Here is a 14751-nt window from a genome sequence, read left to right on the forward strand (position 1 = left end):
GCTGATGCACGAAGAGTTGAAGATGGGTAAATTTCACGTGCTAAAATTGGAGTTTCAGGAAATTACATTTGTTTGTCCTACTGCCTTTATCTCCCAGTAGCCTTGGTCATTGAGAGTTCGGTTAGAATCTCACCTAAGTAGTCCCTTTGTAATTATGAAAGCCACTGTATTATAGTGTGTTTCTCTTACCTTAATGATTTCCTTTTAGGTTGATTTCCTTTTTAATTTTATGTGTGGATGTTTTGCTTGCATGTATGTCTATACATGTATGCAGTGCCCTTGGGGCCCAGAAGAGGGCATGGATTCCCTTGGAACTGGAGTTACAGTCAGTTTTAAACAGCCATGTAGGTGTTGCAACTACAACCCCAGTCTTCTAGAAGAACAGCCAGTACTCCAGCCTCTGCCTCAGCTAGTTTTAAGGGTTTTGTTTTTAGACAGTGTAGCCCAGGATGGCCTGATCTACCAACTGCCTATTCCTGCTGCAGCTCTCTGTGCTGCTGTCTTTGTGGCTATGCAGAAGTGGTTGGATTATGAAGTATGTGGTTTCCTGGAATTATTTAGACCACAGGAATTCCTGAACTTGGGAAGATCATGGTCTGACTTGTAGTTAAATGACTAAAAAGTTCATAATGAGAAAGAAAAACATTTCATATCCCAAAGAAACTGAGAAAACATTTCCTAAATAGACCAAAACAGAGGTAGTAATTTGTCTTAGTTAGGGTTTCGATTACTGTGAAGAGACACCATGATGATAGCAACTCTTACAAAGTAAAGCACAAAACTGGCTTACAGTTTCAGAGGTTTAGTTCATTATCATCTTGGTGGGAAGCATGGCAGTGTGTAGGGAGACATGGTACTGGAGAAGGATCTGAGAGTTCCATCTAGAGCCACAGGCAGAGAGTGTCCCACTAGGTCTGACTTGAGCAATTCTAAGACCTCAAAACTTACCCCGTAGTGACACACTACAACAAGCTCATACCTCCCACTGCCCGGGGCATGCCTTTAATCCCAGTACTTGGGAGCTAGGTACATCTCCAGGTTTGAGTCCCTGTGAGCCTGTGAGGCCATTTTCACTTAAACTTCCACATCATTTTTCCTATTAGATACTGTACCTCTCCAGCTTGGTTTTCATACATCTTTTTTTTTTTTTTTTTTTTTTTTTTTAGTGACAGGAATAGACAGTTCTGTCCTCTTGAAATTATTTTCCTATACTTGCCAACAAATACACTACAAGGCACACGTGCTGGCTCTTGATCAGCAACTCCAGGATAGCAGCCTGTGCTGTGTAGCAGTAAGTGGCATTCTCCTAGGGCATGGAGTAAGGGAACAAGAAGCCCAGCAGCCTCTTGCCACCTGGTTTTTCTTGTTTTCCTTAACCGTGGTTAGAAATAAAGCCCTTCTGTTGTTCCTGAAATAGAGCAACAGTTGTCTCACTGAGCAGTTTCCTCTCCAGATTCAAAACACAGTCCTCAAGCAGGTGTTTACTGAGCAGTTTTCAAATAGTGAAGAGCCGAACGCTTTTCAGTTCCAAATGTTAACAGCTGAATAAGGCTGTCTGTCCAGAATATTTGGAGAAATGATCTAGTTGACATACCTTTTTGTCTTGTGAGTGTGGACAAGTTAAGAGAAGACTGTAGTATAAGAAGAGAAATCTGGGACAATGGGGGCTGGAGAGATGGCTCAGCAGTTAAGAGCCCTGGCTGCTCTTCCAGAGATCTCCAGAGTTCAATTATAAGCAACCACATGGTGGCTCACAGCCATCTCTAGAGGGATCTTCTGCCCTCTTCTGGCATAAAGTGTGCATGCAGATAAAACACTCACACATAAAACAAATAAATAAATTTTAAAGAAAGAAAAAAGAAGTTAAATCTAATTAATAGCAAACAGACTGCAGTTTCCAAAAAGTGTTGTCTCCGAAATGGACCAGTCTGATCAATAATTTGCAGAAGTGGCCTGGAGAGCCCTCCAGTCTAGCCTTGTGTCATTCATGTTTTTAATACTACAAGCTGTCATTCTGCTCGTACCTAGAGTAATGAGGAGCAACATGTTTATTACCCATTTGGTGGTAGCTTTGGTTTTAGAGTTCTAACAGCTTGCTGCTGCTATCCTGTATATTCATGCTAAGTGGTGCCAACAGCACATAGACACTTATTTGGGAATTGCACACACTCCCCTTAGCACTCTTCTTTGTCAGCGGAGAGGGAGAACGTGTGAGATACCTGAGTGTATGTTTATGTGCATGAGCACGTGCTTATTATAAGAGGTCAGTTGATTCAGGAATCAGCTAAATTTAGTTCCGTGTTTATGTTTAACTCAGATTTCTCTGGAAAGCCTTTTCTGGTCCTTTGGCATGGCTGATTTTTCTACAGTGACAGGTTGTAAGAGAGTCTAACTTGGGCCTACCCTGTAAGATAATAATGTTCAGTAGTTACCCCCGAATGGGTCAGGATATCTCTGGATCAGGACTTGTGAGCTAAGTACTCTCTGGAAACAAATGGTTTGCATGTGTGTATGTGAGTGTACCACATACAGTGAAAAAGTCCCCAGAGAATACTGGCAAGTGCCAGAGAATAGTTTTTGCTCAATTTTTATAATATTCTAAAGTGCATACTTAGGACCATTTGGGTCTCACAAGACACTGTGCTTAGGCCAGGAAGATTGCTCAGTCAGTGCTTACTGTGTAAGCACGGGAATCTAATCTGAGTTTGGTGGCACAGTACCCGCAGAAGACACAGGGTGTGGCAGGACATGCCTTATTCCCAGTTCTGGGGAGGTGGAGACAGGAGGATGGATTCCTGGAGCTTTCTAGGGAGCCAGTGTATCAGGTCTTTTCTAGACCTGGTCATAAAGAGTAAGATAGTGAATGAGGGTGACACCCATTGTTAACTTCTGGCCTCAATATGCATACCCACAGGCACACAAACACCAGGAAAAAAAAACCACTGTGCTTATTGTAACCTGCTCTTAAGAATGTAATGGAAGCCAGGCATGGTGGCACACACCCTTAATCCCAGCAATAGAGAGTCAGGGGCAGGTGTATCCCTGAGCTTGAAGTCAGCCTGGCATGCAAAACAGTTCCAGGACAGCCAGGGCTACACAGAGGAAGCCTGTATCAAAAATCAAAAGCAGAAGAAAAAGAATGTAGTAGAAAGAGCTGTGTGCAGACCAGCTTAACAGTCAGGAGCTTGACTTAGATGCTCAAGGCCCTCACTCAGCATGGGGATAGGAATGGGGAGTAATAGATGGAAAGATCCCCTGTGTGCGGGTGCTGACAGTATGTGTGCTGGATGTTGAAAGGCAGGCAAGCTTCGGATGGGGTTGAGAGCCTGAACAGAAGCTCATGGGCAGGATTTTCTAGGCTGAGAAGAAGAGGATGTTTATTAGAAAATGAGGCTTAACTTTACAGAGAGCTGTGCATAGTTTTGTGATTTTAGTTGTCTGCCCCTCTTTTCTTCTGCATTGCTTTGTGGTTGAGCCTGTAGAAAGCAAAAGGTATAGTTGCCACTCTGGAGGACAGAGAGGTGAGAAAGTGGTTGTGAGTTCCATTGAGAAGGATCTTGAGCTATAAGGCCAGTAGGAAGCTAATGAGTCTGTGCCTTATCTGATGTCTGCCTATGTGAGTTTGATCCCCAGAACCCACATAATGGTAAGAACTGACTCCCACAAGATTTCTTCACCATTGCATGTGTGCACAAATAAGTAAGTACATATAATGAAATGTTTTAAAGTAAAGATTGAGAAAAACTAATGCAATGAGAGGGGAGCTAAGAGTCTAAGGGATTTAGGGCTGTTGGAGTAGAGACTGGAAGTGAGGAGTGTGCTGAGGCCTGACAGAGGTGGTGCGTGTGTGCGGGAAAGGCTGTGAGATTGCTGCAGCCAGGATAAAGGCTTGTTGCCAGGATGTTGGTTGTTGCATATCTCTAGGCTTCTCTTAACAATCCCTCTTGATGCTACATTGCATTTTGTAGTAGATTTCCTATAGATCTGCAGGGGCTACTTATACATTGCTAGTCTGAAGGTGCTAATTTGCAGGTGGTTTTGAACCACAGAAAGTATGTTACCTCCTCCCAGAGCCTCCATTTTGGGATTGCTACAGATTAGACTCCGTTTACAGACCTAGAGAAATCTCATGCCCATCAGTGGAGCTGTGCTCCTTGTTCATGAGACGGAGCACAGAACCTTTCCTACTAAAGGACCACATTTGTGTGAAGATGGTGCTACACTGAGAGGCACTTTGTTGTAAGAGTCTGGTTAGACAGGAGAAAGGCTAGACCTGGATGGATGAGAGGGGAAGCTTGAATGCGGGGCTTCCAGGCTGGGACATGGAGAATATGGGGACGTGTGCAGTCTATAAGGAGAGAAAGACCTGAAGTAGTGTAGATTGGGATGGGGAATGCATAAGTGAAAGTGTGAGAAAGGACAGATATATGCAATACCGGGCCCCTGGGTCCTGAGAACGAGACAACCAGCCCCACGCTGTGGAAATGAGCAACACAAGGAGGAGCCCCCTTTGCGTTCATGCAGTCTGTGCTTGTTTTCCTTGATATCTAGAGGTTAATGGGAGCCTTGTGAATGCTCTGCTTGTCACAGATTGCATAGTTATATCCCCCTTTCTTACTTCAGTACAGCTGTGAAATGCATACTGATATCCAGAGAAACCCAGAAACCGATTGACTGCCTTGATTCCCAAACAATAAAGATCCACCTTCCAACCCAAACATAATTATTAGACTTGGACCATGTTCAGACTGCCAGGGTTATTGTTTGCAGTATACACGCTATGTTCTTGCTTCATTTCCTTTGGAGCTTATTTTTATTCCCCCTGACTGTTTTTGATAAGCAAGTCCAGCTTCTTGAACTTTCTTTATAATGTTTAAAAGGAATATTGTGTGATTCTTATGTGTTCCTTTTGGAGAAGCAAACAGCAGGCTCTCGTAAAGTCCCCAGCATATGACTTCAGGCAAAGAGGATTCTAGCCTCTCTCATTCTAGGTTATAGAAATAGGCCAGCCCATCAGCAGTACCCCTTCCTCTCTGCACAGACCAGGGGAGATGGTAGGAGATTGAGTTTCCAGCTGTAGTGGCTTCTAGCCAGAGTGGGGAATGCTAGCTTCCCCATCCCCAGAATTGTATTCATAGTCTTCAGGGCTATGAGGCAAGGATGGGCTGAAAATGGATCTACTTGTTCCCAGAGAGATTCCTGTCTGTGTACAACACAAGAGCCAGACTGGGAAAACTTGATTTATAGGGTAGCAGACCACTCCATTATAAACCCAACAGTACCAGTTCAGGTAAACAGGTGAAGGAGCGCAGGCAGAAGGAAAGCTCTACTTTGCATGGCTTTGCAGGGAGGGAGCCTTTTGAAGTACATGTATGACTGTATGACTAGTCCTGACAGGTTTGGAGTACGACAGCTCAGGAGGCTTGGAAACTCAGCCTCTCAGGGCTTCCTAGTTAGTTCCACAAATATGTGCCTATCTAAAGTGGGCCATAAAAAACCAGCTGTTTTAATCACGTTTTGATGTATAAGGTAAGACTGCACCTTCAGCCTTAGTGCCTGGAACACCAGTGACTTAAATTTTAGAGAGGGGTAGGAAGAGAGTCGGCACTTGAAAGGTGCTGTTGGTCACCTCTGCCCATAACAGAAATGGGTTGGGCAGGTAGAAGCACTCAACTGATAATTTATTTTGACAAATGTTAGGCACTTTTCATTATGCCTTTCTCGATGGACAGTGATAGTGCACACCTTTAATCCCATTTTCAGGAGGCAGTGTCTCTGTGAGTTCAAAGCCAGTCTGGTCTACATAGTGAGTTCTGTGACAGCCAGGATCACACAGAGAGGCCCTGTCTCAAAAAAAAAGAAAAAAGAAAAAAAAAGAAAAAGAAAGAAAAGGAAAAAAAGAAAAATAAATTTCTCTAGAAATGACCAGCAGGGCAGGCAAGTTTTTCTAAGCAGAATACTGCAGCAGTGATCCACAAGAAAACTTCTGTTTTTAGACCAGATCACAAATAGCATGAGGTTTGTATCTATACATTTGACCAGTTGGTGAGACCTTACCTGTCTTGACGATGGAGATGCAACAAGCTAACACGCTCCGGAAACCATGGCTACTGATTTAAAACGGTCACCTTCCTGCTTGGAGTTCACAGTCCAATGGAATTGAGGATACAGGATCTAAAATGCCGGACACAGCCAGTAGGCAATCCTCCGATGACTTGCTAGAGCTTGTTTTGTTGTTGGTTTTGTGTGGGTGTTTTACAACACATGTTGTAAGCATGTGTGGGTGTTTTGCCTGCATGTATGTGTGTGCCATGTGTATACAATACCCACCAAAGCCAGAAAGAGTTTCTGATGCCCTGGAACTGGAGTTTACGGATGGTTGTGAGCTGTCATGTGGCTATTGGTCTCAGACCTGAATCTTCAGAAAGAGTAGCCAATGCTCTTAGCCTCTGAGCTGGCTATGGAGCCCAGAGCCCATGTTTGTTTCTTCAGACAGGGAAGCTAAATGGTCTGGGGCCAGTCCAGCTTTGGCATTTGTAAGATGGCATTAAAGCAAGGGCTTCAGATCACCTGTTTTTACTTTGGTATTTCTTCTTTGCCTGGTTTCCTGCTTTCTGAAGTGTCACTGGTCTGAAGATACTGATGTATGTATGTGGGTACACCACATAAACTTGTCCAAGTATACTAGCTGCCAGGCAGAATTGTTAGAATCTTGTTTCTGGGGAATGAAGCAAAATGTTCGTTTAAGTAGTTTGACAGTTGTTTTGCTGTGGCCAGAAGGTTGGGTAGTATGCAAATAGGGGAAAATGACATTTGAGAAAACAAGTTGCTGTCTAAATTTCCTTAAGCTAAGAGAAAGAACTAAGTGGAAGAAAGAAATAAGAGGAAGCAGAGAGCAAATGGGTAGAACTTCCTGCCAAGAAATTGATGAGAATAGCAGTGTTCAGAAAGGTCAAAGGGCATTATTGTCTGTTCCAATTCTTGGGAAAGAGGAGCAGCCTATTGATGAGGAAAACTACAGTCCAGGGTGACTTCCCCCACTTTGGGGAAAGTGTGCTCTTTGTCGTGATGGATTGCTGTGGCCCCTGTGCATAGCGGCCTGAAGCCGAGTGCTTCATGTTGATCTGCATCGGTGGTTCTCAGCCTTCCTAATGCTGCGACCTTTCACACAGTTCCTTCTGTTGTGGTGACCCCAGCCATAAAATTGTTTTCGGTGCTACATCATAATTGTAATTTTGTTACTGTTATGAATCGTAATATAAAAATCTGTTGTCCAAAGGTCATAGGTGACCCCTGTGAAAGGGTCATTCGAACCATGGGTTGAGAACACTGATCTAGACCAAGTTGTGTATAAGTTGTCATTTACTCCTCGAGCATGCCTTCGCTTCAGGGAGGAGAATGGATCAGGTGAGGCTTGGTCTTCTTTTTTAAAACAGGCTCTCTACATAGTCCTGACTGTCCTGGAACTCACTAGTAGACCAGGCTTGCCTCAAACTCACATCTGACTGCCTCTGACTCTAGAATGCTGAAATTAAAGGCATGCTTCACCATGCCTTGCAAGGATGAGTCTTTAAAAGTTGACATTTGGCCTAGAATACAGCTCATTTGGTAGTTTTTGCCTAGCACACACAAAGTTCTGGGTTCAGTTCTCAATACTGAATAAATTGGCTGTGGCTGTGCTCACTTTTAATTTCAGCATTTAAGAGGTAGAAAAAAGATTTGGAGTTCAAAGCCATCCTTAGCTACATAGTAAGTTTAAGCCTGGGCTACATGAGAGACCCTGTCTCAGAATCTGCATAGAATGCCTACATTTTTTTTAAAGCCTGGTTTCTTATAATAATTTTCCCTTGCTTCTTGCCTCTTTTAACCACAGACTCTGGCCTGGTGGTCCCAAGTGTCTCCTATGAGCTACATAAAAAACTGTTGTCTGTAGCTGAGAAGCATGGGCTGACCCTAGAGCGGAGACTTGAGATGACTGGTGTGTGTGCCAGTCAGATGGCACTGACTCTCCTCGGAGGACCCAACAGGTAAGTGACCCTGCTGAGTGTGGGCTGATGATGTCCTGCCTGGTCAGTCCACAGCACCTCACATGCACACATGGCCTATCTCCTGTGAGCCTCCCTTATGCCACATGTCTCCATTTGCTTCTCTCCTACCTATCTCCTGGAAGTCCTTCCCCTCCCTTCTTTGCTGACAGCAGCTGTCTGGGCTTTTGAGCTCCCTACTAATTGTCAGGCCTGACTTCGAAAGACCTTGCAGAGATCTGGGCTTCGACACTCAGCCTTTTACTAGGAAGCGCATCAGTTTTGAGCGCCATACCTGAAACTTCTAGAAACACCCTAAAAATCCTATCAGAGGAGATAGTTCTGCCTGCCCAAGGTCATTGCTAGAAGCAGAGCATGGTCTTACCAGGGGGTATGTACTAGACCTTGTGTTTGACACCGCACACACCAGTGACAACACAGCACACTCTCCTCCCGCCCTCTTGTAGCCTGGGTAGTCTGGAGGACATGTACTGAGTCAGTCGCTGTGGTGACGGAAGCAGAGAGTGTGTCTAGGACGTCTCCTTCTGTGCTTGGCTGCACAGTGTCTCCTGGCTCTGAAGCAGTCTCAACGAAAGCAAGTTTGATCCTGCATGGATGGATTTCACTCTGCCTTGTAGAGTTAGGAGTATTTGTTTCCCCTTGTGCTTTGCTTGGGCCTGTTCTTTGCTGTACAGGGTCTCTGATGTTCCTGTATAGGAAGGAGACTCCCCAAGGAGGGATAGCTTGTTGCACACACTATGCTCAGAGTAGCCATTCGGGTAGGTCTTGGAATGAGTTCCTTGGAGAGAAGGGTTTTGGAGCCGTCTGGAGACCATAGCATGGGCATGCTATGCATGTCCTCACCAGTGCGCTCTTCTCTAGCTAGCTTTTTGTGACTAGTGTTTTCCTTAGTCTGAGCTCTCAGGAGACCCATCTGTGTCCTTTGTAGCAGTTGTCAATAGGCCTTTGGGAGCCAGACACTGTTTCTGTCTGTGTGCACTGTGTGTCAAGTGCTGTTTTCCACAACAGAATTTTATGTGCTGCTCAGAGCTTCACACTGAAGAGAAATATTACAGCCCCATGATTTAAGAGGAGCAAACTATGGCTTAGAGCTTGAAGGACTGCCCAGGTAACACTGCGGGTGTCTGCAGAGGTGCTGTGGGTGCTAGACACCTGTCACTTTCTTCTAGGTGAAGGCTTGTGATGGGTGAGGGAAAGCCCAAATGCTGTAGCCCTTCGGTACAGTTCCTCATGTTGACCATAATAAAATCATTTTTCGTTGCTTTTTTTTTTTTTTTTTTTTTTTGGTTTTTCGAGACAGGGTTTCTCTGCAGCTTTTTTAGAGCCTGTCCTGGACCTAGCTCTTGTAGACCAGGCTGGCCTTGAACTCACAGGCAGCCTGCCTCTGCCTCCCGAGTGCTGGGATTAAAGGCGTGTGCCACCACCGCCCAGCTCGTTGCTATTTTTTTTAAGAGTTCAAGTCTTATCGTTGCTATTTCATAGCTATAATTCTGCTGCTGTTAAGAATTGTAATGTAAATCTTAGATATATGACCCTTGTGAAGGGTTATGTAACCCTCGAAGGGGTTCTGGTCCACATGTTGAGAACCACTGCTCTAGAGGCAGAGATAATGGGGTAGTGACTAACTTGGTGTCTGTGGAGAGGATGGTACTAAGTTCTTCCAAGAGTCTTTGGGAAGGGAAGTTTGTCTTGACAATACCTATCCTCTTCCTCCCTGTGGGAGACGAGATTGGCACTGTTCCACCCCTAAATCTTGCAGTTTCCCTCTCCTCTACCTTCTGCCTTTGATATGGGCCCCTCCAGGGCTGATCTGAGCAAGTGGCATGACAGCTTTGACCAGCAGGAAAACAAGTGACTGCCTTCTGCAAGGCAGGTCCTTCCCTAGTGCCTAGTCTCAGCTGAGATGCCTGTGTTGGGGATTGCTTTTCGTCCATTTGCTCACACAGCCCCCTGAGAAATACTAGGAATCATCCACAGCATTGCCCTCATCAGATTATTGGCACCTCGGAAGCAAACGTGGATTGGCAAATAATCAAGGACAATAGGGGTCAAGAAAGGGAAAACAACTAGTGTGAGTCAGGGTAATCCCCACAGAGCTGAGAGCCTTGATCTGAACTAAAAGAAAAGGTTGCTCAGAGTCTGGAAAGTAAAGGACTGTTTGCCTGGAGGCCATAGTTTGAGCACGGGCAGGAAAGAGCCTTACAACTCCATGGAAGAATGAGGAACCTGACCTTGTTGGTCTGGGGGTGAGAGATGGAGCAATTCCGCCACATGGAGTTTTGGATCTAACAGTTCACATGAAGACATTCTTGGGTCAGAACATAGTTCTGGCAAACAGGGTTTTATGCTACTTGTTCTGGGTGGACTCCTAGTGGGAAGAACAAGCAGTGAGGGCCACACTACAGGCCTGTTAGATTTGTAGTGGACTTGGGTTTCTCTGGGACCTAAGACTTGGTCAGCAGTGGAGAGTGGGAGTGGGGTGCCCCTGAGAGCAACAGTTACCTGTTTCTGTGTTGGGGACTTAAGAGATTGGCCAGTCTGTGTCCAGAAACTGCTTCTTCACTTTGTGTTCTAGGTTGAATCCTAAGAATGTCCACCAGAGGCCTACTGTAGCCTTGCTGTGTGGGCCCCATGTGAAGGGGGCTCAGGGTATCAGCTGTGGGAGGCACCTAGCCAACCATGATGTACAAGTCATCCTCTTCCTGCCCAACTTTGTCAAGATGCTGGAGTCTATCACCAATGAACTCTCTCTCTTCAGCAAGACCCAAGGCCAACAAGTGTCTAGCCTAAGAGGTGAGCATTAGCATTGGAGAGTAGCTCTTTCTGTGTCAAGACCTAAGTGTACACACACACACACACACACACACACACACACACACACACACACACACAAGTATTGGGCAAGGTTTTCTGCTTCCTTGGTAGCATGACAGTCTGGTGGTGCCATCTGGTGGTGCTAAGTAGAAAAGCATCACATGGGTGGAATTTTCTGCTTTAGTTCAATATGGTGGTGGCCCACATGTAAAATCTCAGCACTCAGGGCATGGGGACAGGAGGTTCTTGAATTTGAGGCCAGCCAGGACTACATAGTGAGAATCTATCTGGGGGAAATAACATGTATATGTATGCATGCACATATGCTCACGCAATGGTCTGCTTCTAAGGGCTCTTTAAATTACCTAGAGGAAAATGCCTAGGCCCTACCCTTTTCCTGCCATGCAGAGAGATCTGGATACCCACTAACTCATTCCATAAATATATATGGGACAGGTACTTTTCCCAGTTATAGGAATAAACATGGCAATGATTTTTAAATCCATTTACCGAGCTGGATGTGGCAGGGCATGGCTTTAATCCTAGATTCAGTCCATATGGCAGCCCAAAACCCTATGTAGCTCCAGTTCTAGGGTATCTAACAGCCTTCTCCTGGCCTCCACACAAGTGGTTCATATTCATACAGACACATAAAATAATAGATCAGAGAGAGAGAGAGAGAGAGAGAGAGAGGGAGGGAAGGAGAGAGAATATATACTCTAAATGTTTTGGCCTGAGTCCCTGCCTCTGAAATGGGACTTAACAGAGAAAGAACACCTCAGGTTATATGTTAGTAAAGTGTTCAGGGGTTGGGACTGATGCTGCCAAGAAGGAAATTTTGTGACTCTGTAGTAAAAGGAAGGGTCCAGCCTGGAGTTTCAGGTATTGAAGGATATGGAAGCTGAAAATAGCCAGGAAAAGGGAAGAAGGGCAGAGGACAGAGTTCTTTGTTTCTGAAGTTTCGGAGATGGGCAGGAGCAGTCAGGGAGGTAGAGGGAGGTGCAGTGGTCTGTGTAGCTAAAAAGCCAGTTGGAGGAAAGAGTTCTAAATTAATTCATGGGAAGACTGAGAATTAGATTTGGCAGTGTGGAGGCTAGGGATATTTAGAAAGCACAGTTTTGGTGTAGGAACAATGTCTTAGACTTAGAGATAATAGGGTAAGAGCTGGAGCAAAGATGGTCCAAGAGGGAAAGACCTTGCTAGAGGCCACATGGCAAGTCAGGAGGAGCCTAGACCAGAACCGCAGGCTTCTGTGTACACACAAAGGGTTCCATTCTTAATCTTTTGAGCCATTCATGGCCCACAGGAACTTTATACTGGTGAGTTTTAAGGAGGGAAGCTGTGAATCTCTAATTGAGCAATGCTATTAACTATAGGCTGAGTGCAAGGATGAATTACAATCCCTGATGCAGTGCCAGGTTCCAACCAGTCCTCCTTCTAGCTGTCTAAAAAGCTTCCTATGGCAGATGCTTCAGGAGGCTGTCAGGTTGATTTCTTAGGTAATCCACGATTTGCATACATGTTGAGACTTCCTGTTCTTACACTGTTACAGAGGTCTACAGCCTAATCAAGAGCAGAAGCTTTTTTTTAAACATTGCTATTACATTTACTGAAGTTTGTGTGTATGTGTGCACATGCTGTGGCATGTGTGTGGTTTAGAGGAAAACTTAGAGTCGTCAGTTCTCTCTTCCACCATGTGGGTCCTGGCGGGGGCAAACTCAGGTCATCAGGCTTGACTGCAAGTGCTTTCACCAAGCACTGAGCCATCTCACTGGCTGATAGAGAAGCCCTTTTAAGTGCTGGGAGAACAGAGATTGTTTTTCCCAGTTACAAAGTTAGGTCTGAGTAGAGGATCCCTTTGTATAAGGAATTTCCAGAGACGGGCAGGCTGGCTGGAGTGGGATGCACAGGCCAGCCTTTTGCGTACAAACACCTACTGCCAACTAGACAGACAATGGACCAGAGAGCATCTCTGAACTTGTAGCATCTGCAGGGTTAGTCAGATAGAAAGCCCTATCTGCTAGGCAGAGGTGGTGAGGGCCTCATGCTCTTGAGAAGGTTGGCCTTTGGAGAGACTAATATTAGAGTTGGTGCCACCTCAAACACCAGATCTCATGGAGCCATAAACCCTGGTCCGGCCTGCTGTCTGCTCCTGGAATGTTCAGTTGCATTCTTTCCATCTACAGATCTCCCTACTAGCCCTGTGGACCTGGTTATCAACTGCCTGGATTGCCCTGAGAACGCCTTCCTGCGGGATCAGCCCTGGTACAAGGCAGCTGTGGCCTGGGCCAACCAGAACCGGGCACCAGTGCTCAGCATAGACCCTCCGGTGCATGAAGTGGAACAGGGCATCCATGCCAAATGGTCCCTGGCGCTAGGCCTGCCTCTGCCACTGGGGGAGCACGCAGGCCGAGTCTATTTGTGTGACATTGGCATTCCCCAGCAGGTCTTCCAGGAGGTTGGCATCAACTACCATTCACCCTTTGGCTGCAAGTTTGTCATTCCCCTGCACTCTGCATAGAGGGCTCTTGGCAGCTGGACCCTATCTATATTCCCCTGCACTTCTGCCGCCAAACCCAACAACGGACGCCTTAAGGATGTGAAGCTTTGTGGACCTTATAGATTCTCTTTTAGGTTTGTTTCTTATATGAAAGAACACAAACATACTTAAAACTTGCCTGCCACCTCCCCTTAATCAGGGAAGGCTTTCCCACTGGCATGCATGTCAGGGATAGACCAGTGGCTCCAGGCATCTTTTCTATCCTACCATGCCTCCATTCAAGTGGGGCTTTGTTTACAGACATAGGCAGCTCTAAGACTGTTTCAGGTTTACAGCCACTGGGCATAGGCTGGCACCTTGTGGGGTAGGCCAGGGCCTATTGGAGCCTCACCACCTCATTTCAGAAGGCTTTGTCTTTTCCATGCGTCCTCTGGCCTGCAGCCAGCCGGCTCACCCTTGCTCTAATCATGTAGACTAGGCTGCTGTCAGGCAGACCTGTGATCTCGGTCCCGAGAGCGCTGTCTCTGCCTTCCCCCAGAGCCACCCAAGTTGTTTTTTGTTGTTGTTGTTTTGGAAGCTTTGGACCCTCCTGAAATGTTCCAGTTTTATGTTGGAACTTTTCCTGGGGAGTGTATCGGGATAATGACTGTGATGAGAGTCTAGGCTAGCTTCTTTGCTGTCATCAAAAACAGAGGTTTTGTGCCTGTCAGGCTACGGTGCCTACCTCCTAGTTGGGAGCCAGATGTTCAGGATACAGCTTTTCAGTACTGGGAAAACCCTGGGGAGTTTGGTGCTGAGCCAGAGGAGGCTTCTTGGTGCTTCTGTCCTAGGCCATCATCACTTCCTACCTCCTCCTTACCCATAAATAATATTCCTTGATTCCCCTTCTGCCTGCCTCTGGAAATGCCCCCCATCCCCATGCCATGGCTTCACTCTTATTTCTGGGCTTTAATCCTTTATAGTTGTCCTCCCCAGTGTGCAGACTTGGGACTAGACGTCTGTCTCAAACATGGCTAAAAATGAGCCCAGTTCAGGATGACCTTGCTGATGGGGCTCAGCCATGGGAACATCACATTGCTCAGATCCTAGGGCATTATCCTTGGGATCTTCCTGGATTTGGGCCCTACAGGCTAGTAGGATAGGACCATGCCTGGAGCCTTAATAGGGACCTTTACAAAGGATTTGTACTTTGAAGCTCTCTCACTACATGGTTCTTTCTGTTGTGCCCATCACTGGTGGGCATAGGCAGACATGCAGATGGGCTTACAACCGATATTGTAGATTTCAGGCTATCCTTTTTTGGTAGGAACTTGGCCCGGACAGATGAGAATAGCCTTTCCTTTCCCTCCATCTTTTCTCTCAAGTTATTTCCAGCGGCAGGAAAGAGGCCAG

General features: G+C 45.9%; 1 protein-coding gene across 2 annotated transcripts in view; it reads left to right on the top strand.

Annotated features, from left to right (window-relative positions):
* Edc3 (enhancer of mRNA decapping 3) overlaps nucleotides 1–13846 on the top strand; it is a 43775-nt gene extending 29929 nt beyond the window's left edge. For both annotated transcript variants that reach the window (XM_038321553.1, XM_038321552.1), the window contains exons 5-7: nucleotides 7874–8027; nucleotides 10621–10838; nucleotides 13046–13846. In XM_038321553.1, the coding sequence (XP_038177481.1) occupies nucleotides 7874–8027; nucleotides 10621–10838; nucleotides 13046–13380 (707 nt within the window). In that variant the 3' untranslated portion in view covers nucleotides 13381–13846. The remainder of the gene's footprint in view (nucleotides 1–7873; nucleotides 8028–10620; nucleotides 10839–13045) is intronic.
* Nucleotides 13847–14751: the final 905 nt, after the last annotated feature.

This window comes from Arvicola amphibius, chromosome 3 (assembly GCF_903992535.2).
Source record: "Arvicola amphibius chromosome 3, mArvAmp1.2, whole genome shotgun sequence".
NCBI lineage: Eukaryota > Metazoa > Chordata > Mammalia > Rodentia > Cricetidae > Arvicola > Arvicola amphibius.